Below are 25,356 nucleotides of genomic sequence, written 5' to 3'. Positions count from 1 at the left end.
TGCAAGCTAGGGTCAGTAACTCAAATATTACATGCTGTAACCAATTAGATCATGTCATTTTTGTTTTAGAATGCCCCTTTAATGTTTTCCCAACTACAATATATAAATATAATTAAACATTTGAGGCAGCATATATGTAGCATATTTCCCTTTTTAAATAGCTACCAACCCCATTTTAGCTCAATGTACTTTACAAAGAAATACAATTCCATCCTCACAAAAGTCATTTTTGTTTCAATGTGCGTAATACAGCTTTGCAACCTTGCACTGTACCACTGTACTATAAACCTTTACAAGCTCATGCTAAAAAGTAGATATAGTTTAAGTTAAAATCTAATACACATGCTAAATTTTACCAACAATGCTTTGCATTACTACGCTTTATGTGCATTGTTTTCCCTTAAAAGTCGTATCCTCTGCTTCCTGCACACAGATCAATAAACGACATCAATTTTATTTTGTTTCGTAGAACCCCCTGTTTTTAGCAGGAAACCTAGCCCAGCTGAAATCCTTAAGGGTGTGGATGTTAGTCTTGAATGTGAACTCTTGGGCACACCACCATTTGATGTAACTTGGTTTAAAGATAGGAGACAAATACGAAGTAGCAAAAAGTGCAAGGTGACTTCTAAAAACCAACTTGCATGTGTTCACATTCTTAATGTTGAGGCATCGGACATTGGAGATTATCACTGTAAAGCATCAAATGATGTTGGAAGCGACTCTTGCATCTGTACTATAAAATTAAAAGGTATTTCATTTATATAGTTAAATATATCTCTGGAATTCTTTGCTATTACAAGAAGGAAACATATATGTCTTAATATACCTGTGCATTTTATTTGTTCAGAGCCTCCAAGGTTTGTGAAGAAACTAGAGAGTGCTACAATTATCTCTGGTGAGCCTCTTGAATTACAAGCACTAATAGAAGGCTCCCAGCCTATCTCAGTTTTATGGTTGAAGGACAAAGAAGAAGTCATCCGAGAAAGTGAAAATATCAGTGTTTCTCACTTTGAGAACCTTGCTACCCTTCAGATTAGAAAAGCAGAAGTTGCAAATGCTGGAAAATACATATGTCAAATAAAAAATGATGCTGGAATGCGAGAAAGCATTGCCAACGTTACTGTTCTAGGTAAACAATAGCCATAAAAAGTGTTTTCCCTTAACCATTTTATTTGAATCATTAAAACAACTGAATATGGTTGTGTTTTATTTCAGAACCTGCAACAATAGTTGAGAAACCTGAACCAGTAAGAGTTACTGCAGGAGATGTTTGCACTATTGAGTGTATAGTGGCAGGCACACCAGAGCTTTCAGCAAACTGGTTTAAAGATGGCAAAGAACTGATCAGCAACCAAAAATATAAAATTAGTCTCAACAATAAAATAGCCACCATTAAAATTTTATCTGCAGAAAAGGGTGACAGTGGAGAATATACATTTGAGGTCAAGAACAATGTTGGAAAAAGCAATTGCACAGCCACAGTTGACGTTCTTGGTTAGTTGCGTTATCTTCTGAGTTTTCAAATATATAGTCTTCTGTGTTGCATGCTGTTTCTTAAAAACTCATTTGTTCTTTTTTTACTTTTGTTAATTAGATCGAGTTATACCTCCTTCTTTTACCAAAAAAATTAAAGAAACCACTGGGGCTCTAGGTTCTTCTGTTGTTATGGAATGCAAAGTTACAGGCTCTCCACCAATGTCCATTTCTTGGCTTCACAATAAAAGGAAAATTACCAGTGGAGAAAAACATGAACTTGAATTTTCAGATAATCTTTGTGTTTTGAGAATGCACTCTTTGGAATCTTCTGATATTGGTACTTATTCTTGTGTAGCATCTAATGTTGCTGGAACTGATGAATGCAGTTCTACCCTAAGTGTACAAGGTTAGTAAACAAATGAATGCATGGGGTATTTCTTCAAATAATTTCTTATATCTTTAATATAATGATTATCAAATAATCTATCTTTGTTAAAGTGTCATTTCTTTGCCTCACCAGCATTAGAACAATAAGGGTTTCTTCTTTAATATTTTTAAAACAGTATTTTGCTACATTTCTGTACTAAGTAGTTATTCATTAATTTTGCAACTGGATTTAGGGTTACTTCTGGTATTTATTTTTGCTTTTGGAGTATTGTGTGTCTTAATGTCTTATAATTTTCTGCATGCTTCTTCAGAGCCACCCTCTTTTGTGAAGAAACCAGCACCATTAGAAGCACTTCCTGGCATGGATGTGTCTTTTACAAGCATAGTCAAAGGAACACTTCCCTTTAAGGTGAAATGGTTTAAGGGGAGCAGTGAACTTATATCTGGAACCAACTGTACCATGAAATTGAAAGATTCAAGCATAGTTTTGGAATTGTATCAGCTTGATGTTTCCCACACTGGGGAATACACCTGTGTTGTTTCTAATAATGCTGGAAAAGATTCATGTACTACAAATCTCTTTGTAAAAGGTAACATTTCTTTAAGCCAAAAAAACACATATTAATATGTTTTCTGTTTTTTTCACAAGCATTGCTAACTCTTTATCTTGTTGTATCAGAACCTGCATCCTTTGTTAAAAAAATTAAGGATTACAGTGTAGAAACAGGAAAATCCATCATTCTTGAAAGTACATATACTGGCACAGCTCCAATTTATGTCACCTGGGAAAGGAATGGTGTTGAAATAACACAAACAGAAACATGCAGTTTAACCACAACAGAAAAGTCTTGCATCCTGGAAATCTTTAGTAGTACCAAAGATGACGGTGGTGAATATACTTGCCGGGTTGAAAATGAGGCTGGGCAAGATGTCTGTCAAGCCTTGGTGACAGTACTAGGTGTGCAATGTTATTTTCTCACTAATTATTGTTTTTAGGTGGGATGTTACAAATTTGTACTTACTTTACTTATTCCCCTGGTAGAACCACCCTACTTTGTTACGCACTTGGAGGATGTGGAATCAACAGTTGGAGATGCTGCTTCTTTGCAATGCTACATTGGGGGAACACCTGAAATTACAGTGTCTTGGTACAAAGGAGATACAAAGCTCCGTTCAACCCCTGGATGCAAAGTTTACTTCTTAAACAACGTTGCTACTCTGTCTTTCAGTAGAGTTGATAAAAATGATACTGCAGAATATATTTGTAAAGCAGAAAATTCTGTAGGATCCTCTTCTTCTAAGGCACAGCTTACTGTTCAAGGTGATTTTCTTTTGTTTTGTCATGTGAATCATTAACTTCTTTCTTTGTATTTCTTTATAGTCAAAGTCAAAACTTAATACAGGAAATCAAATACCATTGTAATAATTATTCTTTTGCAGACCGCCAACTTCCCCCTTCATTTGCAAGAAAAATGAAGGATATAGAGGAAACAGTTGGATTGCCTGTGAAATTTGACTGTCGTATTAATGGTTCAGAACCCATTGAGGTTTCTTGGTATAAAGATGGTGTACTTTTAACAGAAGATCATAGTATACAGATATCATACACTAATAATGTAGCTACTCTTCGTATTCTGGCAGCAGAAATGGGTCATGCTGGGCAATATTCTTGTACAGCATTAAATCCAATTGGAACTGCATCATCAACTGCTAAACTCACAATCTCAGGTTTGTTTCTTTATAGTACCAACATCCAAGATATCCAAAAATATTTTCTTAAACAAGAACAGTGGTGCAAAACCATTAAGTGTCTAAGATACAATGGTTCTAAGCTCCTCTATATGCTCTTCATTTTTATTTATAGAACCCAAGAAGCCACCCTTCTTTGATAGAAAAGTGGCACCAGTTGGTGCTATTCTTGGAGAGTTTGCAGATTTTGAATGTCACGTTTCGGGAACACAACCAATTAAGGTGATATGGACCAAAGATAATAAAGAAATCAAAACAGGAGGAAATTATAAAATCACCTTTATTGGTAATACAGCCCATCTGAGAATTCTTAAAGTAGGCAAAGGAGATGCAGGATTGTACTCTTGCGTAGCGACCAATGATGTTGGAAAAGAGTATTGCTCTGCTGAACTTAGCGTGAAAGGTATTTTATTATTTGCCTATTGCTACATATCTTGGGCAAAAAAAAACATCATAATTCTCTTTTAACTTTTACCAAATAATACAATATTTTATTCACCTTTAATAGTATCAGAATTTATAGTACTTTGTTCATGAAAATGGCCACTATTTATGTTGTCTTTGTTTTTGTGTCTTTATCTTTGTTTTTGTTTGTTTTTTTAATACACATTCTTGTCTGTAAGGTATAATTTGCTTTTGCTATAGTTAGGTTTAAAGACGTTTATGCAACATACATTTTCTTGAGTGATAATGAACATAATCACTTTTCCAAACACTTTATGTTTCAGTCTTTCTGATTAACGTAAGTAACAGTATCAGATTATTTTTCTTGTCCGGGATGTAATATTTTTCTTCTACTTTCATAGAACCTCCAAAGTTTGTTAAGAAGCTAGAACCTTCACGAATAGTGAAACTTGGTAGCTCTTCTCAACTTGAATGCAAAATTAGTGGATCTCCAGAAATAAGAGTTGTATGGTTCAAAAATGACACCGAGCTTCGACCCAGTGAGAAGCACAACCTATCCTTTGCTGACTCTATGGCAGTGCTTGAAATTACTGATTTCAGCATTGAAGACAGTGGGGACTATACATGTGAAGCACACAATGATGCAGGCAGCACAAGTTGCAGTACTTCAATCACAGTTAAAGGTTCAATATCCCTTTCATAATCTTATTTTCATGCATGCTGAACTTGTGTTTAAATTATAGGGAATAGATGGAAACATTAAAGTGATGGAAAATCCTATTGTTTGTGAAATGCTAGGACTTACCACTGGAACAATAAATAAAGGGGACTTTCAGTCATGAAATACTTCATGCTGAAAGTTTCTTTATTAGTTTGACGTGTTCGTCGCACTGAGCAGCTCAGGCAGCCCACTACAGAACGCTATTTTGCTGAGAGGTGGAAACGTCACCTCACAGCAAAATAGTGTTCTGCCGTGGGCTTCCTGAGCAGCTCAGTGCGGCGAAGGTTTCAAACAAATAAAGTAACTTTCAGCATGAAGTGTTTTATATTTCGTGACTGAAATTCACCTTTATTTGTTCCAATAGTAAATCTTAGCGTTTCACAAATGTTAGGATTGGCCATCACTATAAGCATTTTATTTTATAATATTTGTTCTGTCACATTATATGACATTTATATATGCATATTAAAATAGGTAATACTATTATAAAAGGAATTTCCATTAGTAACAGTTTTACTAAAAGAATACTATATATTAAACAGTTACTAGCATTATTTATAAATTAAAAGTTGGATAAGAAAACATTTTTATTTCACCAGATTATTATTTATACCCCAACAATTTAGAGATATTGTTTACTTTTTGTTAGGTAATTGCTTTGCATGTTATATTTTACCGGTAAACATCTAAAATGTAGAAAAATGTAGCGTAGTTTCACAAAATAAAATTAGCTTCTTTTTGGAACAAAATGCTTCTTTAAATATACTTAAAATATATTTATATTTTGCTTTTATAGAACCCCCTGTTTTTGTTAGAAAGCCAACACCAGTAGAGGTTTTAAAAGGAGTTGATGTCAGTTTTGAATGTGAACTTGTGGGAACTCCACCATTTGAAGTTGCTTGGTTCAAAGATAGGCGACAAATTCGAAGCAGTAAGAAGTTCAAAGTCACTTCGAAAGAAAGTCTTGCTAGCATCCATGTTCTAAATGTGGAATCATCAGATATTGGAGAATACCAATGTAAAGTTGTAAATGAAGTTGGAAGTGATAACTGTGTCTGTGCTATCAGGTTTAAAGGTTTGTACATATACATATATATATATATTTTATAAAACATTCTTTCTATGATTATTCAAAAATAATTTAAAAAATCTTGGACACTTATCTCCTTCAATAGACCCACCACGATTTGTGAAGAAATTAAGTGACATCACATGTCTTATTGGGGAAGAAACAGAGCTGCAAGCAACAACAGAGGGTTCCCAGCCAATATCAGTAACTTGGCTTAAAGACAAAGGAGAAGTTGTTAGAGAAAGTGAAAATATCAAAATATCTTATGTTAACAATTTTGCCACTCTACATATTGCCAGCACAGATTCAACAAGTGCAGGAAAATATACATGCCAGGCCAAAAATGAAGTTGGAATGCGGGAATGTGCCGCAGTTCTTTCTGTATTAGGTTTGTAATTTTAGTATACTTTTAATATTTAATTTATTAGTGAGCCAGTTATTTCAAATTCAAATTGATTATAAGTAGATAAACAGGGAAATTGTAAGATAAAAACAAAACAAAACCCATATTACTCTGGTACCATATATAAAGTAATGGATGACATTTAAAATATAGTATAATATTTTTCTACTTAAAGAGGATATATTTTAATTTTTTTTCAGAGCCCGCAAGAATTGTAGAAAAACCAGAACCAACAAGAGTTACAGCTGGAGAGACTTGTTCATTAGAATGTACAGTTGCAGGCTCCCCAGAGCTTATTACTAAATGGTATAAAGATGGCAGAGAACTCAGGAGTGACTCAAAGTACTCAATTAGCTTCTTCAATAAAGTTTCAACACTTAAAATTCTTTCTACACAAAAAGGAGATAGTGGGGCATACACGCTTGAGGTGATGAACAATGTTGGCGAAAGCAGCTGTACTGTTTCAGTCGATGTTCTTGGTTAGTTTGCTTCTATTTCATTATATAAATATTTAACAGATAAATATATATTTAAATTATTTCTTACTTAAACATATTGTGCTTTCGCAGATCGTATAATTCCACCTTCTTTTACAAGAAAACTCAAAGATACTCACGGTGTCTTAGGAACATCTATTCGCTTGGAGTGCAAAGTGTCTGGGTCTCCTCCTATCCAAGTCTCTTGGTATCAAAATGGAAACCCAGTTTTTAGCGGTGACAAATATGATGTAGCTTTTTCAGAAAATGTCTGTGCTTTAACTGTACATGCACTGGGATCTTCTGATGTGGGAAATTATACTTGTCAAGCTTCTAATGTTGCTGGAGCTGACGAATGCAGTGCAACATTGACTGTTCAAGGTCAGTAAAAAAAGAAAACCTTTTACAGTTTATCTTACTTTGTAGCTGAAGGAAATATCTAAACAGTGATAAATCACTAGAAGAAGAAAAAAAGAAAGGCAATAGCTTAGGAAAACAAAATTAGATTCCAAAACCACTGGGTATCTTCTTATTCATTCACATTTCATAAGATATTTTACAATATATTATTAACAGATCTTTATGATACATTACTATGTGTTTCTTGATTTTGTATTTAGAACCACCTTCTTTTGTGAAGACACCTGACCCACAAGAAGTGCTCCCTGGCTCTAATGTGACCTTTACAAGTGTTATTAAAGGAAGCCCTCCTTTTAAAGTAAATTGGTTTAGAGGGAGCAGTGAACTTTTGCCCGGAAGTAATTGCAACATTTCTTTAAAAAATTCATTTGTTGCATTGGAGTTGTACAATGTTGAAACTTTACAGAGTGGAGACTATACTTGCGTAGTAAGCAATGATGCTGGTAAAGAATCATGTACCACTCGTCTCTTTGTTAAAGGTTAGTTTCAGCAACCATGCATGCATTTAAAATATTAATTTCTCACCTTTACTGCAGCTAGATATACATTTTCTTTGTTTTCTTTGTTGTCCATCAATAGCGCCAGCAACTTTTGTGAAGAAATTAAATGATGCCAATGTTGAGACAGGGAAACCTATTACTTTGGAGTGTACCTATGCTGGTTCTCCAACAATTCTTGTTACATGGAAAAAGAATGGTAAAGAAATAAACCAGTCTGACAGATATGGCATTACCACAACTGAAAAATCTTGCATACTTGAAATCTTTAGTGCCACACAGGAGGAGGATGGGGAATATACTTGTCATGTGGAGAATGAGGCTGGACAGGATACATGCAATGCTTTCTTGTCGGTTCTAGGTCTGTACTTATTTACATCTTCTAACCTATACAGCAATAGTAGTTTTTTTTATATTTTACATAATTGTGCTTATAATTGCTATTTATCTTTAGAACCACCTTATTTCATTGCTCCTTTGGAACCATTGGAGGTTACAATTGGAGAGTCTATATCTTTGCAATGTCAAGTTGGAGGAACACCAGAAATAAAAGTATCTTGGTATAAGGGAGACACAAAACTGAGGTCAACTACTGCATACAAAATGTACTTAAAGAACAATGTGGCTACATTAGTTTTCAGCAAAGTGGATAAAAATGATAGCGGTGAATATATTTGCAAAGCAGAAAACAGTGTTGGAACTGCTTCTTCCAGTGCTCTTTTCACTGTACAAGGTGAACTTTTCTTTCTTTTAGCTTGTTAAATGTTTCCATTACTGCTTCAAAAAACAATATTTTCTTTTGTTCGTATGACCTTAAACTTATTCTTTTACAGAGCGTAAAGTTGCACCTTCATTTGCAAGGAAAGTGAAGGACGTACAGGAAATTGTTGGCTTACCTGTAACTTTTGACTGCCGGATAAATGGTTCTGAACCTATTGAAGTCTCTTGGTTTAAAGATGGAGTTCTTTTAAGAGATGACAATTATGTGCAAACATCCTTTATAGATAATGTAGCAACCCTACAAATTTTGAACACTAGCATTAAGCATGTTGGCCAATATTCTTGTACAGCTACAAATCCTATCGGTAGTGCATCTGCTAGTGCAAAACTTACTCTCACAGGTTTGTTCAAATTCAAAATACTTTCTTGATTTTATTCTTCTCAGGTTTTACAGACATAGGCAATGTTTTGTTTGGGAGACATAATTTTGATCTCTTTTATTAACTTCTAGAACCAAAAACACCTCCCTCATTTGATATCAAATTTGCATCTACCCATGTCCCAGTTGGAGAAGCTGCAACTTTTGACTGCCATGTTACTGGGACACCACCTTTTAAAGTCACCTGGGCAAAAGATAACAGAGAGATTCGTCCAGGTGGAAACTGCAGGATTACATTTACAGAAAACAGGGCTCACTTAAAGATTCTTAAAGTGGGCAAAGTTGATTCTGGTGTTTATACATGCTATGCAATCAATGAGGTTGGCAAAGACTCTTGCTCAGCCTCTCTTGGTGTACAAGGTATTTAATTTACCTTTTTAAAAATATGATGATATTCTTCATTTTTATTTCCTTCTTTATATTTTAAAAATATAATGATTGTTAAAGTAATAAGTATGTTTTATCATTATATAAAGCTTAGACGATAAAAAAAATCTTCATTTAATTTAGGTGAATAATCAGCCTTGGAAATTGTAGTATAATGTAGGCAGAAATAGCTTACCTGATAATTTATGTTACGTTTACATATCTGTATTTTATAATTTACTAAATGTAAGCATTATAGATAGATTATATTAGAATATATATAGAATATATTATATTTATATTTTTTTAGTTTTTCTTTATAAATGCTATTTTTAAATAACAGGGTAAATTAATTGCATTAACATTAACACAGTTAAATAGACATTACTAATGAATATTACTAACTTCTTGGAAGATTTATGGATTGTCTGCAAGCTTTTACGTAATTTCAAGTTTGTGGATGGTTTTGATGCCTGAGTTAGTATGTCTTATTCAAACACAGTATTAAATGAAAATATACATTCTTATTTTTTACCCTTTTTTATTAAAACATACCATTATTCACTTTCAGTTCTTACATACACCAATGAAAACACTGAACCTCTTGATATTTAACAGAATAACTTACACTCAAATCTATCTATCTATCTATCTATCTATCTATCTATCTATCTTCTATAATATATCTACCTACATATCATATACATATTTATTACTTTTGCACAGTTTAAATTCTACATGCACTTATTTTCGTTTTATAGAGCCTCCAAGATTTGTGAAAAAGTTAGAGTCACTAAAAGTTGTGAAACAAGGAGATTCTGATCGATTTGAATGTAAAATAAGTGGATCCCCTGAAATCAAAGTTGTGTGGTTCAAAAACGACACTGAAATTCAACATGGTGGAAAATATGCCTTATCATTTACCGATTCCGTGGCAGTCCTTGAGATAATTGGTGCAAGTATTGAAGACAGCGGCGATTATACTTGTGAAGTTCACAATGATGCTGGCAGTGCAAGCTGCAGTGGGTCACTAAAAGTGAAAGGTCAGAATATATCTAAAATGCATTTTTTTAATCCAACCTGTTTTCTAGTGAAAATTTACAGCAAGAAATGTATATAAACTTTGAAGGGTTATGAAAAATATTTTTTACTATAAATAATAATTGATTTGATCTCTTATTTTATAGAATCGCCAGTTTTTGTCAGAAAGCCTGAACCAGTACTGACTTTGAAGGGTGCTGATGTAACACTCGAGTGTGAGTTGAAGGGCACTCCACCCTTTGAGGTGTCGTGGTACAAAGACCGAAGAGAAATAAAGAGTAGCAAGAAATTCAAGATAATTTCTGAAAACTACCTAGCATCTATTCATATTCTTAAAGTTGATGCAGGTGATATTGGTGAATACCAATGCAAAGCCATCAATGATGTTGGAAGTGACAGTTGTCTATGCTCTATCAAATTAAAAGGTTGGTGTTTGTTTAAATCAGCACAACGCTCTGTTTGGCCCATACCTATTATTAATGTTTAAACATTATTTGTTGCATGAAAACCTAAAACTAAACAATATTTATACTGCAGGGTAACACCATTCTTGGTGGCTTTTGTAGGATTTATACTGGTTTGTTGCCATCCAGTCTTTAGATACACAAGAAGACATATTGATTTGTAAATAAATAGAATAAGAGAGCAAGAAACCCTATCTTTATAACATAATATTAAACTCTTCTAGATTTTCAAATGTACATTTTTTAATGAATACGTGTAAAGGGTTAATTACTTTGTATTGATCTTTATGAACTTTTTTCTTCACTAGATCCTCCGAGGTTTGTAAGGAAACTGGAAAATTTCACTGCTGTTGTTGGAGAACCAGCAGAACTTCAGGCAGTGGTGGATGGCACCCAACCAATAACAGTGGTGTGGCTGAAGGACAAAGAAGAAGTTGTCAGAGAAAGCGAAAACATCAGTTTTTCATTTACGGAAAACATTGCAACTCTTCATTTTGCAACAACCAAACCAGAAAATACTGGAAAATACACCTGTCAGATAACAAATGAGGCTGGAATGCAGGAGTGCTTTGCTAGCTTATCCGTTTTAGGTTAGTAGTGTCTTGTGAATAGGTCTTTATAATTGTAATCTATTGTTCCATTTGTAACACTGTTTGCTTCAAGTGTTAATGGCTACTGCTAAAACGTACTATATTGCATTTGGGCCAGAATTAATTTTCCATTAGATGAGTTATGCTGAATTTATCTTAATACATAACTAGCTTGAATTAATATAAACAGTAGAAAAGGCCTAGTAGCATCAACAGAAGGATTTTAGTTAAATCCATGTAACAAGCTTGATGATTTGCTTTAAAGTGTACACACATTTTATATAACTGCATGCAATAGACACTACTATAAAGAAGAATATGCAGAGATACTGATCCAAATATTCAGTATAAAACCTTTTAAAAACGTACTTAGAAACTCCCAGTTTAGCACTGTTGATGAGGTTAGGCTCAGACACCCAGTAAAAGGGACTGGGAAAGTAGGATGAACAGACACTTCTCCCCTCCCGCTTCCCTGCTTATGAAAAGACAGATTACTCAAACAGGAGCAGCGGGAATCTGTAGACTTCAGTCTGCATCTGTTAATTTGGAGCTTGGTTAGGAGTCTGAAAATCAGCACAATGTTATTAAAAAAATAAGCAAAACTATGCATTGTTACAAAAATATCCCAGATAAGCAATACAAATGGATCATCTACAAAACATGTCTGCCAAAGAAAAATCTACTGTACAATGTCCCTTTAATTATCCTATTAGGGTTAATCAACATTAGGGATCTCATTATTATGTATTTGTTGTTTGTTTTTTTACAAACATGGACCTTTTGGTGTTTTGTTCTATAAATAATATTTACATTTACATTTCAGAACCAGCAATAATTGTAGAGAAGCCGCAACCAACAAAGGTTACAGCAGGAGATTCTTGCACCTTGGAGTGCACAGTTGGTGGAACACCAGAACTTACAACAACATGGTTTAAAAATGGACAAGAACTGACAAGTGATGAGAAATACAAAATCAGTTTCTTTGGAAAAGTTTCTACACTTAAAATACTCTCTACTGGAAAGGTTGATGCTGGGGAATATTCTTTTGAAGTAAAGAACAATGTTGGTAAAAGCAGCTGCACAGCTACAGTTGATATCTCAGGTTGGTTACATAATTACCGTATTACGCAGACCTTTTCTCTGTATGTATGTATGTATGTGTATATATACTGTATATATATATATATATATATATATATATATATATATATATATATATACAGGTGGCCCTCGGTTTACGCCAGTTCAATTTGCGCCGTTTCAGAATAACAACCTTTTTTCCAGTCATGTGCACTAATTAAAATAGCCAGTAGGTGGAGCTGTCTGCTTGTTTTGCAGCAAAGTTATGCAACTTAACAGGTCTGAAATTGATCTGTGTACACAGAACAGACATTAGCTATCGAGCAGCCACTTCCCTATTATCTTCCTGTCTAGCAGCTTGAAGTGAGGGTGCCTAACTGCCTATTAATCACTGCAGATTGAATGCATAGAATAGGTGCAGACCCAATATTATTTAACATGCTAACAATGCAGAGAACTGATTGCAGAAAAATGCAAGTAAAAAACGTTTTTGTTCATTAAACTTAGTTTGATGATGATGCAGTCTGTTGTGTAGTTACTTTATTAGGTGATGTTTAGCAAATGTTTTTGTTCATTAAACTTAGTTTGATGATGATACAATCTATATTATTAGGTTTATAATGTGGTTTAGCATTTAAAGTCTTCATTTCAAAGCTTTAAAAATAATGTATTAGGTGTTACTTATGACAATTTTGAGAGGGGCCTGGAACCTAACTCCCTCACTTCCCATTGACTTACATTTTAAACTGGGTTTCAATTTACAACGGTTTCGATTTACAACCATTTCTTCTGGAACCTAACCCCGGCGTAAACTGAGGGCTACCTGTATATATATATATATAGATATATTGGTGTGTTACATGACTAATACATTTATTTTATTCATTATTTAGACTATTTAAACATTATGTTGATTCTTCCTTGTCAAGTTACTATCTATAAACCTATAGCTTGGGTTTTATTTGTATTGTAGTTATTGAAATTGAATATGAGAATTGTCTATATAAAATGTATACCCTTGATTCATATATTAATGTTCATTTTACATAGTAAATTATTAGATTATATGCAATGTCTGGCGCAATGCCTGGCACATTTATCAAAACAATTTCTTTCATGTTTCAGATAAAACATATAATTTTAAACAACTTTCCAATTTTGTTCCATTGTTTAATTTGGTTCATATTCTTGGTATCCTTTGTTGAAGAAGCAGTAATGCTCTACTGTGAGTTAGCTGAAAGCCAATCACAAGATGCATATATGGACAGCCACTAATCAGCAGTTTCTGAGCCTACCTAGGTATACGTTTCAACAAAGGATACACAAAGAGAGTAAATTGGATAACCTAAATAAACATAAAAGTCTATTAAAATTAGATTATAGAAATAAATTGGAAAGTTATTTCAAGTTGCATGCTCTATCTATCTGAATCATGAAAGAAAAACATTGGGCCATGTCCCTTTAAGAGGGTATAAATTAAATACTGTTGTATTTACTGGTTAAGAGATGCATTATCACAGAAACAAATTGCACTAGTTAAAATCAAGTCCTTTATTGAAGCATCAGTTGAAAGCAGGAATCATAGTGACCCAAAAACATGGCCACAATAGGAATGTTTCGGTCATCTTTGACTATAGTCATTTTTATATGTTCTCTTTTTTTCTCCACAGATCGAATTATTCCTCCATCTTTCACACGTAAGCTGAAGGAAACAAATGGCTTGCTGGGATCAACTGTCTCAATGGAATGCAAAGTGTCTGGCTCACCACCTATAGTCGTTTCATGGTTTTTCAATGGCAGTGAGATTGTTGTTGGAGACAAATATCAGTCTGCTCTTACAGACAATACTTGTTCTTTGACAGTAAGTGATCTGTCATCATCAGACACTGGGAAGTACACTTGCCATGCCACCAATGTTGCAGGATTTGATGAATGCAGCGCAGTATTGTCTGTTAAAGGTAAGTCATATTCATTACTGCAGTTTGGTTGAATGTACATATACCTTGATTAATGTTATAATAGTATCTGTGATACATTGCTAATAATATATATATATGTTTTTTTTTTAATTTTTAGAACCACCATCATTTGTAGAGAAGCCTGAACCAGTGGAAGTCCTTCCAGGAGCTACTATCACTTTTGCAAGTGTGATTCGTGGAACTCCACCATTTAACGTTTCTTGGTATAAGGGAAGCAATGAACTCTTACCAGGAAGGGACTGCAATATCACACTGACAGATTCACTGGCTGTTATTGAACTGTATAATGTTAATACTCTCCAGGCTGGGGAATATTCTTGCCATGTCAGTAATGATGCTGGAAAGGATTCATGCACAACACAACTGTTTGTGAAAGGTGAGTTTTCTTGTAATTAGTATAATAGGGTAAACAAAGAATCTGGATTAATTTGCATGTGAAATCCTCCAACTCTTTTATGCAGTAGATCAATTGCAAATAAAAATTATAATAACAACAATGATAGTGATAATGTAGTTTTTTTTTTTCTCATTGAACTTTTTTATTTTACTAATTGCTTATTTCTATCTCCCAAGCTTTGAAAAGCAATTGTATTTTCTTGTGTGGACAATCTAGTCATATTTTTCTTTTATTTCCTACAGAACCCGCAGCATTTGTGAAGAAATTAAATAACTGCCAGACAGACACTGGCAAGCCAATTATTTTGGAATGCGCATACACTGGTACTCAACCAATATATGTCACATGGCAAAAGAATGGTGTAGAAATTGTTCAGTCTGAAAGATGTAGCATAACTACAACAGAGAAGTCATGCATTCTCGAATATTCTAGCTGCACAAATGATGATGATGGTGTATATACTTGTCGTGTAGAAAATGAGGTTGGACACGATACCTGCCAAGCAAATGTATTAGTATTAGGTTTGTATTTCCAATTTAATTTGTTTTATGGGGAGGGAAGAATAAGAACCGTTTCTCTGTATCTTATCTTATGATGTTTTCTCAAACAGAACCACCGTATTTCTTGACACCGTTGGAACCCGTGGAGGTCACAGCTGGTGATGCAGCATCTTTGCAATGCCAAATTCAGGGCACACCTGAAATCAAAGTATCTTGGTACAAAGGTGACACAAAACTTAGGCAAACAGACGCTTATAAAATACACTTTAAGAACAATGTTGCCACTCTTGTCTTCACCCAAGCTGCCATCCATGATGCTGGTGAATACATTTGCAAGGCAGAAAATGTCACTGGTGAAGCCTCTTCTTCAACACTTCTAACTGTGACAGGTAAACAATTAATATTTATGTGTGTATATTGCAGATTTATTAAATGTTGATTCATTTACTGTAAATTTGGAGACAAAGGGGCCAAATTATCAAGCTCCAAATGGAGCTTGATGCCCCTGTTGGCTCGCCGGAAACAGTAGTTATGAAGCAGCGGTCTAAAGACCGCTGCTCCATAACTTGTCCGCTGCCTCTGAGGCTGCGGTCTTCAATCCGCCCGATCCTATACGATCACAAGAACTGCTTGTGCAATGATAAATGCTGACAGCGTATCCTGTCGGAATTTATCGATGTGTGGTGGTAATGAAACGCTACATCGTATCATGTCTGTCCGCACTTTAGTAAATCGGCCCCAATTTGTTTGTGACTTGTCTAATTGTAAAATTTTGTATATTTTATGGCAGGACTACCTGCAATACTTAATACTTTATGTAGTGTTAGGAAAAAATCTTTATTGTAACATTTTTTGTCTTTGTTCAGAACGCGCTCTTCCACCTTCATTTGCAAGAAAGGTGAAAGACATTCAGGAAACTATTGGTTTACCAGTAACATTTGAATGCCAAATTCTTGGGTCAGAACCTATTGAGGTTTCATGGCATAAAGATGGTGTCCTTTTAAGAGATGACTATAATACTCAGACATCATATATAGATAATACAGCTACTCTTCAAATCTTAGAAACAGAAAGACAACATGCTGGCCAGTATAAATGTACTGCTTCCAATTTTGTTGGAACTGCCTCTTCTACAGCCAAACTTATTCTTACAGGTTTGTGTGTTCTCTTTATGTTATCATTTTTTAAAAAAAAAAATGTTTTTGGTATATAACTTATTTTGATAAACCATATCCAATTTCAGAGGGCAAGAAGCCTCCTTTCTTTGATGTGAAACCTTCACCGGTTGATGTTCCAGTTGGAGATCCTGCAGAATTTGAGTGTCATGTCACCGGAACACAACCTATTAAACTAACCTGGACAAAAGATAACAAGGAGATCAAAACTGGAGCAAACTATGAGGTCACACAGTTGGAGAACACAACTCGGCTTAGAATTGTAAAGACAGATAAAGGAGATTCTGGCCAGTACTCATGCTCTGCATCCAATGAAGTTGGAAAAGACTCATGCATAACTAAGCTGAATGTTCAAGGTATATAATTTGATCGAATCCATTTAAATAAAAAATAGCAATAATTTGTGTAGGTAATTGTTTAATTGAAGCAAAATAAATTAAAGTATATATATATATATATATATATATATATATATATATATATATATATATATATACTGATCATTTTGTGAGGATATTTTGGTAGCCAGATTTATTTCTGTAAAAGATTCTCACAATAAGATCTCTGCAAACCCAGATCTTAGAGTTGGGGATCTTTTACAAGAATCCGGGTACGATAATCAAAAGGCATGAGCCGCTGATTTCTTCCTCATTCGGATCCTCACAAAAGATCAGAATGTGTAGAATAAACAGACTTGTGAAAGTTAATATTATTCTGTGACCTAAGCTGAATTTAGGCATGGAGGCCTACTTAACAAAGGTCTGTCGGACCTGATCCAACAGACCTCACTGAATGCGGAGAGCAATACGCTTTCCGTATTCAGCATTGCACCAGCAGCTCTTGTGAGCTGCTGGTGCAACGCCGCCCCCTGCAGGGGGTTTTCAATCAACCCGATCGTACTCAATGGGGTTGAATTGTGGCGATCTCTGTCCGCCTCCTCAGAGCAGGCGGACAGGTTATGGAGCAGCGGTCTTGAGACCGCTGCTGCATAACTTGTGTTTCTGGCGAGTCTGAAGGCTCGCCAGAAACACGGGGCGTCAAGCTCCATACGGAACTTGATAGATAGGCCCCATAAACTCATATACTCATACCTGAATAAATTTCCCTTCACTTACACAATTAAACTATTCTGTTGTATCATATTTGTAATTGTATTACATTTTTTCACATATCACTATTCCTGTTTTAAATATTTAATTTATTATAGTGAAATTCATTGAATTTGGCATTCGGTTTTGAAGGTGATATTTGTTTCAATAGTAAAATTATCAACATTTTATATAGATGAGATACATTTGGAGAACCATTAAATACAATCATTTGTCAAGACATCTGAATTCATTATAAGATATTACATTAATTATTTTAATTCTAATTCAGTGAAAGGTCATAGATAAGATAGATAAATAGATAGATAGATAGGTTTTATTTTCATGTAATCATATTTGTATTGATTCTCTAGTATTTTAAAATCCATTTTTAATGCAAACATTTATCTTTACCAGAACGAAAGATACCACCATCCTTCACAAAGAAGCTTTCTGAAACAGTTGAAGAAACTGAAGGCAACTCATTCAAACTTGAAGGCCGTGTTGCTGGTTCTCAACCATTGCTGGTCTCTTGGTTCCAGAACAACCAGGAAATTAAGTCATCTCCTAATAGTGAGACCTCATTTAAAAACAATGTAGTGGTTCTTCAAGTTAAGAAGTCAAGTCAGGCAGATGTGGGCTTGTACACCTGCAAAGTTTCTAATGATGCCGGCAGTGCCTTATGTACATGTTCAGTACTTATCAAAGGTAAGCTGTGTTGTTTGACTGTATTGATCATTTGCATATAGAGGATTTTTAGTGTAGAGCAGATTTTTAGAATAACCAGTTAGGGAGCCTCTGATTTTAGCATCTGTAGCTGTAGTTTAGAAATTCTTCAAATCTACCCTGTTATAAACAAATACTATTACCTTTTCCCATCTTTATTAGTTAATAATTAAAACAACAATGCAATATTTTAATATTTACTGCAGAAAGAAGACACTGCGTAAAGGGAAATAAAACCCCTTGTAAATAAAAGCCTTCCTGCAGTCTTGCAATCAATTAACATAACAGTATGAAAAGCTTTTGACTAAATGAAAACCTTGTTTGCTGCAGTTGTTTTTCAATTGCCAAGCTTACCCCAACACTTTCCTTATATGGATAAGCCAATCTGGACTTGCTACTGGAGTAGACACAGCTAGTTGCTATCATTTTATTAGCAAAGCTCGCCTTGTTTTTGCAGTATTTTAACTTATGACCTCTGCTGAGGCTCATAAGGAACAAATATGTAGCAGGGCTAGGCTTGTGAATCCTGCAGTGCACATTTCTAATTCTTATAACTGGAATAGCTTTTAGAGTTAAAGTACAGGAACAGGAGCAAAATAAATAATGAAATCATATTGCAAAGTTGTTTCTTTACTATGTATAACTAAACATTTTATTTTAAAAGGTTATTCCAGCCAAAATTGGAAACCACATGGGTGCATTTCGGTATTGAACAGAAGCAATTTTATAATATACATGCATTAGCAAAAATGCTTCTAATAACAGCTATAGATGTTTCAAAAGTGTATTTAAGTATGCACCGTGCACCAGCATTTTAAACACAGCACTTGCTCAGAGAGTCTAAGGTGCTTTTACCATCTGGTAATGACTCAATTTGTTCATTGCTGACATGAGACAAGCCCCAGTTATGATCTGAGCAGCTGCATTATTTGAAATGTGAGTGCAGTGACAAAATCTAGCAATGCTTCACATGCACATGCAGAGAAAAATTGTAACACTAAAAGAGTGATATCTTTTACTAGAAGCGTTTTTGCTAATACATATATATAGCAAATATGTTTCTATTCAAAGATGTAATTAATTTTTGTGCATTTAAATTTTGTCTGGAATGTCCCTTTAAATTCTCACATTGTATTTCATTTTATATACTTTCTGGTAGATCCTGTTCTATTCTGAAAGGCTTATCACATATAGGCCTAGATTTAGAGTTCGGCGGTAAAAGGGCTGTTAACGCTCCGCGGGTTTTTTTCTGGCCGCACCATAAATTTAACTCTGGTATCGAGAGTTCAAACAAATGCTGCGTTAGGCTCCAAAAAAGGAGCGTAGAGCATTTTTACCGCAAATGCAACTCTCGATACCAGAGTTGCTTACGGACGCGGCCGGCATCAAAAACGTGCTCGTGCACGATTCTCCCATAGGAAACAATGGGGCTGTTTGAGCTGAAAAAAAACCTAACACCTGCAAAAAAGCAGCGTTCAGCTCCTAACGCAGCCCCATTGTTTCCTATGGGGAAACACCTCCTAAGTCTGCACCTAACACCCTAACATGTACCCCGAGTCTAAACACCCCTAACCTTACACTTATTAACCCCTAATCTGCCGCCCCCGCTATCGCTGACCCCTGCATTACACTTTTAACCCCTAATCTGCCGCTCCGTAAACCGCCGCCACCTACGTTATCCCTATGTACCCCTAATCTGCTGCCCTAACATCGCCGACCCCTATGTTATATTTATTAACCCCTAATCTGCCCCCCACAACGTCGCCGACACCTACCTACACTTATTAACCCCTAATCTGCCGAGCGGACCTGAGCGCTACTATAATAAAGTTATTAACCCCTAATCCGCCTCACTAACCCTATCATAAATAGTATTAACCCCTAATCTGCCCTCCCTAACATCGCCGACACCTACCTTCAATTATTAACCCCTAATCTGCCGACCGGAGCTCACCGCTATTCTAATAAATGTATTAACCCCTAAAGCTAAGTCTAACCCTAACACTAACACCCCCCTAAGTTAAATATAATTTTTATCTAACGAAATAAATTAACTCTTATTAAATAAATAATTCCTATTTAAAGCTAAATACTTACCTGTAAAATACATCCTAATATAGCTACAATATAAATTATAATTATATTATAGCTATTTTAGGATTAATATTTATTTTACAGGCAACTTTGTAATTATTTTAACCAGGTACAATAGCTATTAAATAGTTAAGAACTATTTAATAGTTACCTAGTTAAAATAATTACAAATTTACCTGTAAAATAAATCCTAACCTAAGATATAATTAAACCTAACACTACCCTATCAATAAAATAATTAAATAAACTACCTACAATTACCTACAATTAACCTAACACTACACTATCAATAAATTAATTAAACACAATTGCTACAAATAAATAAAATTAAATAAACTATCTAAAGTACAAAAAATAAAAAAGAACTAAGTTACAGAAAATAATAAAATATTTACAAACATAAGAAAAATATTACAACAATTTTAAACTAATTACACCTACTCTAAGCCCCCTAATAAAATAACAAAGCCCCCCAAAATAAAAAATTCCCTACCCTATTCTAAAATACAAATATTACAAGCTCTTTTACCTTACCAGCCCTGAACAGGGCCCTTTGCGGGGCATGCCCCAAGAATTTCAGCTCTTTTGCCTGTAAAAAAAAACATACAATACCCCCCCCCCAACATTACAACCCACCACCCACATACCCCTAATCTAACCCAAACCCCCCTTAAATAAACCTAACACTACCCCCCTGATGATCTTCCTACCTTGTCTTCACCTCACCAGGTATCACCGATCTGTCCTGGCATCCGGTGCTGAAGAGGTCCAGAAGAGGCTCCAAAGTCTTCCTCCTATCCGGCAAGAAGAGGACATCCGGACCGGCAAACATCTTCTCCAAGCGGCATCTTCTATCTTCTTCCATCCGATGACGACCGGCTCCATCTTGAAGACCTCCAGCGCGGATCCATCCTCTTCTTCCGACGACTAGACGACGAATGACGGTTCCTTTAAGGGACGTCATCCAAGATGGCGTCCCTCGAATTCCGATTGGCTGATAGGATTCTATCAGCCAATCGGAATTAAGGTAGGAATTTTCTGATTGGCTGATGGAATCAGCCAATCAGAATATAGTTCAATCCGATTGGCTGATCCAATCAGCCAATCAGATTGAGCTCGCATTCTATTGGCTGATCGGAACAGCCAATAGAATGCGAGCTCAATCTGATTGGCTGATTGGATCAGCCAATCGGATTGAACTATATTCTGATTGGCTGATTCCATCAGCCAATCAGAAAATTCCTACCTTAATTCCGATTGGCTGATAGAATCCTATCAGCCAATCGGAATTCGAGGGACGCCATCTTGGATGACGTCCCTTAAAGGAACCGTCATTCGTCGTCTAGTCGTCGGAAGAAGAGGATGGATCCGCGCTGGAGGTCTTCAAGATGGAGCCGGTCGTCATCGGATGGAAGAAGATAGAAGATGCCGCTTGGAGAAGATGTTTGCCGGTCCGGATGTCCTCTTCTTGCCGGATAGGAGGAAGACTTTGGAGCCTCTTCTGGACCTCTTCAGCACCGGATGCCAGGACAGATCGGTGATACCTGGTGAGGTGAAGACAAGGTAGGAAGATCATCAGGGGGGTAGTGTTAGGTTTATTTAAGGGGGGTTTGGGTTAGATTAGGGGTATGTGGGTGGTGGGTTGTAATGTTGGGGGGGGGGGTATTGTATGTTTTTTTTTACAGGCAAAAGAGCTGAAATTCTTGGGGCATGCCCCGCAAAGGGCCCTGTTCAGGGCTGGTAAGGTAAAAGAGCTTGTAATATTTGTATTTTAGAATAGGGTAGGGAATTTTTTATTTTGGGGGGCTTTGTTATTTTATTAGGGGGCTTAGAGTAGGTGTAATTAGTTTAAAATTGTTGTAATATTTTTCTTATGTTTGTAAATATTTTATTATTTTCTGTAACTTAGTTCTTTTTTATTTTTTGTACTTTAGATAGTTTATTTAATTTTATTTATTTGTAGCAATTGTGTTTAATTAATTTATTGATAGTGTAGTGTTAGGTTAATTGTAGGTAATTGTAGGTAGTTTATTTAATTATTTTATTGATAGGGTAGTGTTAGGTTTAATTATATCTTAGGTTAGGATTTATTTTACAGGTAAATTTGTAATTATTTTAACTAGGTAACTATTAAATAGTTCTTAACTATTTAATAGCTATTGTACCTGGTTAAAATAATTACAAAGTTGCCTGTAAAATAAATATTAATCCTAAAATAGCTATAATATAATTATAATTTATATTGTAGCTATATTAGGATGTATTTTACAGGTAAGTATTTAGCTTTAAATAGGAATTATTTATTTAATAAGAGTTAATTTATTTCGTTAGATAAAAATTATATTTAACTTAGGGGGGTGTTAGTGTTAGGGTTAGACTTAGCTTTAGGGGTTAATACATTTATTAGAATAGCGGTGAGCTCCGGTCGGCAGATTAGGGGTTAATAATTGAAGGTAGGTGTCGGCGATGTTAGGGAGGGCAGATTAGGGGTTAATACTATTTATGATAGGGTTAGTGAGGCGGATTAGGGGTTAATAACTTTATTATAGTAGCGCTCAGGTCCGCTCGGCAGATTAGGGGTTAATAAGTGTAGGTAGGTGTCGGCGACGTTGTGGGGGGCAGATTAGGGGTTAATAAATATAACATAGGGGTCGGCGATGTTAGGGGTAGCAGATTAGGGGTACATAGGGATAACGTAGGTGGCGGCGATTTGCGGTCGGAAGATTAGGGGTTAATTATTTTAAGTAGCTTGCGGCGACGTTGTGGGGGGCAAGTTAGGGGTTAATAGATATAATACAGGGGTCGGCGGTGTTAGGGGCAGCAGATTAGGGGTACATAAGTATAACGTAGGTGGCGGTCGGCAGATTAGGGGTTAAAAATTTTAATCGAGTGGCGGCGATGTGGGGGGACCTCGGTTTAGGGGTACATAGGTAGTTTATGGGTGTTAGTGTACTTTAGGGTACAGTAGTTAAGAGCTTTATAAACCGGCGTTAGCCAGAAAGCTCTTAACTCCTGCTATTTTCAGGCGGCTGGAATCTTGTCGTTAGAGCTCTAACGCTCACTGCAGAAACGACTCTAAATACCAGCGTTAGAAAGATCCCATTGAAAAGATAGGCTACGCAAATGGCGTAGGGGGATCTGCGGTATGGAAAAGTCGCGGCTGAAAAGTGAGCGTTAGACCCTTTAATCACTGACTCCAAATACCAGCGGGCGCCCAAAACCAGCGTTAGGAGCCTCTAACGCTGGTTTTGACGGCTACCGCCGAACTCTAAATCTAGGCCATAGTATCTACAAAATCATCATATATGTTAATATAGAATGTTGCAAGTAAATAAAGCTGATAGCTTTTTAATTTGGATAGAAGTCATTTCATGTTGAAATAATGATGAAAATGTGGTCATTTTCTTATGTCTTTCAACCAAAAATGGCTCTTGTAACAGTTAATATAAAGTATGTTCATTGGTTTAAGCTTTTACTTACCTAACATCTTACATTTTTTTCTCCATTTTCAGAACCCAAAAAGCCTCCAGTATTTGATATCCCTCTGTCACCTGTGACAGTTTCTGAAGGAGAACCCTTGCAACTTAGCTGCCACGTGGAGGGATCACAGCCAATCAGGATTCAGTGGTTGAAGGCTGGGAAAGAAATGAAATCCTCGAACACATGTAATGTGACCTTTATCAGAGGAACTGCAACATTAGAGCTGAAAGCTGCTGCTAAAACCGATGTTGGAGACTACTTATGTAAAGCAACCAATGCCGCTGGAAGTGAATCTTCTAAAGCTAAAGTTACCATAAAAGGTAGATAAATATAAAAGTAATTTTGGCTTTTACCCACATCTTTATCATTACGAAACAGGTCACTTACAGTAACTTTAATTAAAGTTATAGACGTTTTGTAGATAATTCTGTGATCCACCCAATTTTAATACAATCTGTCTGACAATATATTTAGGACTAGATTACAATTGTATCGCTATTTTAACGTGCGCCTCTATAGGGTCAAATTTGCCCGTTTAATGGCACACGTTAAATAACCAGCCATTACAAGTGGCTGAGTAACGCTCCCGCGAGCTCTCCTGGAGCACTTTGTGCTTAGCGTAATTAACCTGAGGTCAGACTTCTTATTAAAGAAAAAATGTGCCCCAATGGCCCCCCAAATAAATGAGAGAGTTCCTTTTTTTTAAATAAAAAATATTAGCATCTTCATTTTCTTAAAAAAATAAAAACTGCACAAAGCAGTTATAAGGGGTTAAAGTGAGGGGTTGTGGGGTGTTAGAAAAAAAAAACAGCACTGCAAAGTGCCTTTACATTGCGGTCTATGGGGACTGTGTTTTAACTGTAAATATATATGTATATGCTTTTTTATATATATATATATATATATATATATATATATATATACAGGTGACCCTCGTTTTACAACGGTTCAATTTACACCGTTTCAGAATAACAACCTTTTTTTCCAGTCATGTGACTGCTATTGAAAAGCATTGAGAAGCAGTGCATTTATTAAAATAGCCAGTAGGTGGAGCTGTCCGCTTGTGTTGCAGCAAAGCCAAGCAAGCTGAAAATAATCAGTTTAACCAGACCTGAGCTATCGAGCAGATTTCAAAGGAACAAGATCTTCCTGTCTATAAATCAGTCCAGATTGGAATGCATAGAAAGAACTGTTTGCAGAAAAAGTCTGTGTTGTGTGATTATTTTATTAGGTTTATAATGCTGTTTAGCAAATGTTTTTGTTCATTTAACTTAGTTTAATTATATATTCTGTGTTGTGTGATTATTTTATTAGGTTTATAATGCTGTTAAGCATTTAAAGTCTTCATTTCAAAGTTTTAAAAATAATGTATTAGGTGTTACTTATGACAATTTTGAGAGGGGCCTGGAACCTATCTCCCTCACTTCCCATTGACTTACATTATAAACTGGGTTTCAATTTACGACGGTTTCGATTTACAACCATTCCTTCTGGAACCTAACCCCGGCGTAAACTGAGGGCTACCTGTATATATATATATATGTGTGTGTTAATATGTGTATATACACATATAAACACATAAATATAGTCTATATATTCATAAATATATATATT

At 35.4% G+C, this 25,356-nt stretch overlaps 1 protein-coding gene across 1 annotated transcript in view; it reads left to right on the top strand.

Annotated features, from left to right (window-relative positions):
• TTN (titin) overlaps positions 1-25,356 on the top strand; it is a 274,184-nt gene that overhangs the window by 89,887 nt on the left and 158,941 nt on the right. Inside the window, 31 exon segments of the mRNA XM_053712845.1 lie at positions 470-748; positions 848-1,129; positions 1,216-1,494; positions 1,595-1,882; positions 2,175-2,453; positions 2,543-2,821; positions 2,906-3,184; positions 3,304-3,591; positions 3,728-4,015; positions 4,419-4,700; positions 5,535-5,813; positions 5,914-6,195; positions 6,411-6,689; positions 6,780-7,067; positions 7,307-7,585; positions 7,686-7,964; positions 8,058-8,336; positions 8,437-8,724; positions 8,835-9,122; positions 9,890-10,171; positions 10,316-10,594; positions 10,942-11,223; positions 12,047-12,325; positions 13,974-14,261; positions 14,380-14,658; positions 14,922-15,200; positions 15,290-15,568; positions 16,046-16,333; positions 16,423-16,710; positions 17,860-18,150; positions 23,775-24,062. Coding sequence (XP_053568820.1) covers positions 470-748; positions 848-1,129; positions 1,216-1,494; positions 1,595-1,882; positions 2,175-2,453; positions 2,543-2,821; positions 2,906-3,184; positions 3,304-3,591; positions 3,728-4,015; positions 4,419-4,700; positions 5,535-5,813; positions 5,914-6,195; positions 6,411-6,689; positions 6,780-7,067; positions 7,307-7,585; positions 7,686-7,964; positions 8,058-8,336; positions 8,437-8,724; positions 8,835-9,122; positions 9,890-10,171; positions 10,316-10,594; positions 10,942-11,223; positions 12,047-12,325; positions 13,974-14,261; positions 14,380-14,658; positions 14,922-15,200; positions 15,290-15,568; positions 16,046-16,333; positions 16,423-16,710; positions 17,860-18,150; positions 23,775-24,062 — 8,766 coding nt within the window.

The sequence above is a fragment of the Bombina bombina genome, chromosome 1, assembly GCF_027579735.1.
Source record: "Bombina bombina isolate aBomBom1 chromosome 1, aBomBom1.pri, whole genome shotgun sequence".
Lineage (NCBI taxonomy): Eukaryota > Metazoa > Chordata > Amphibia > Anura > Bombinatoridae > Bombina > Bombina bombina.
The sequence above is the reverse complement of the archived record's forward strand: the minus strand, read 5'-3'. Positions and strand labels throughout refer to the sequence as shown.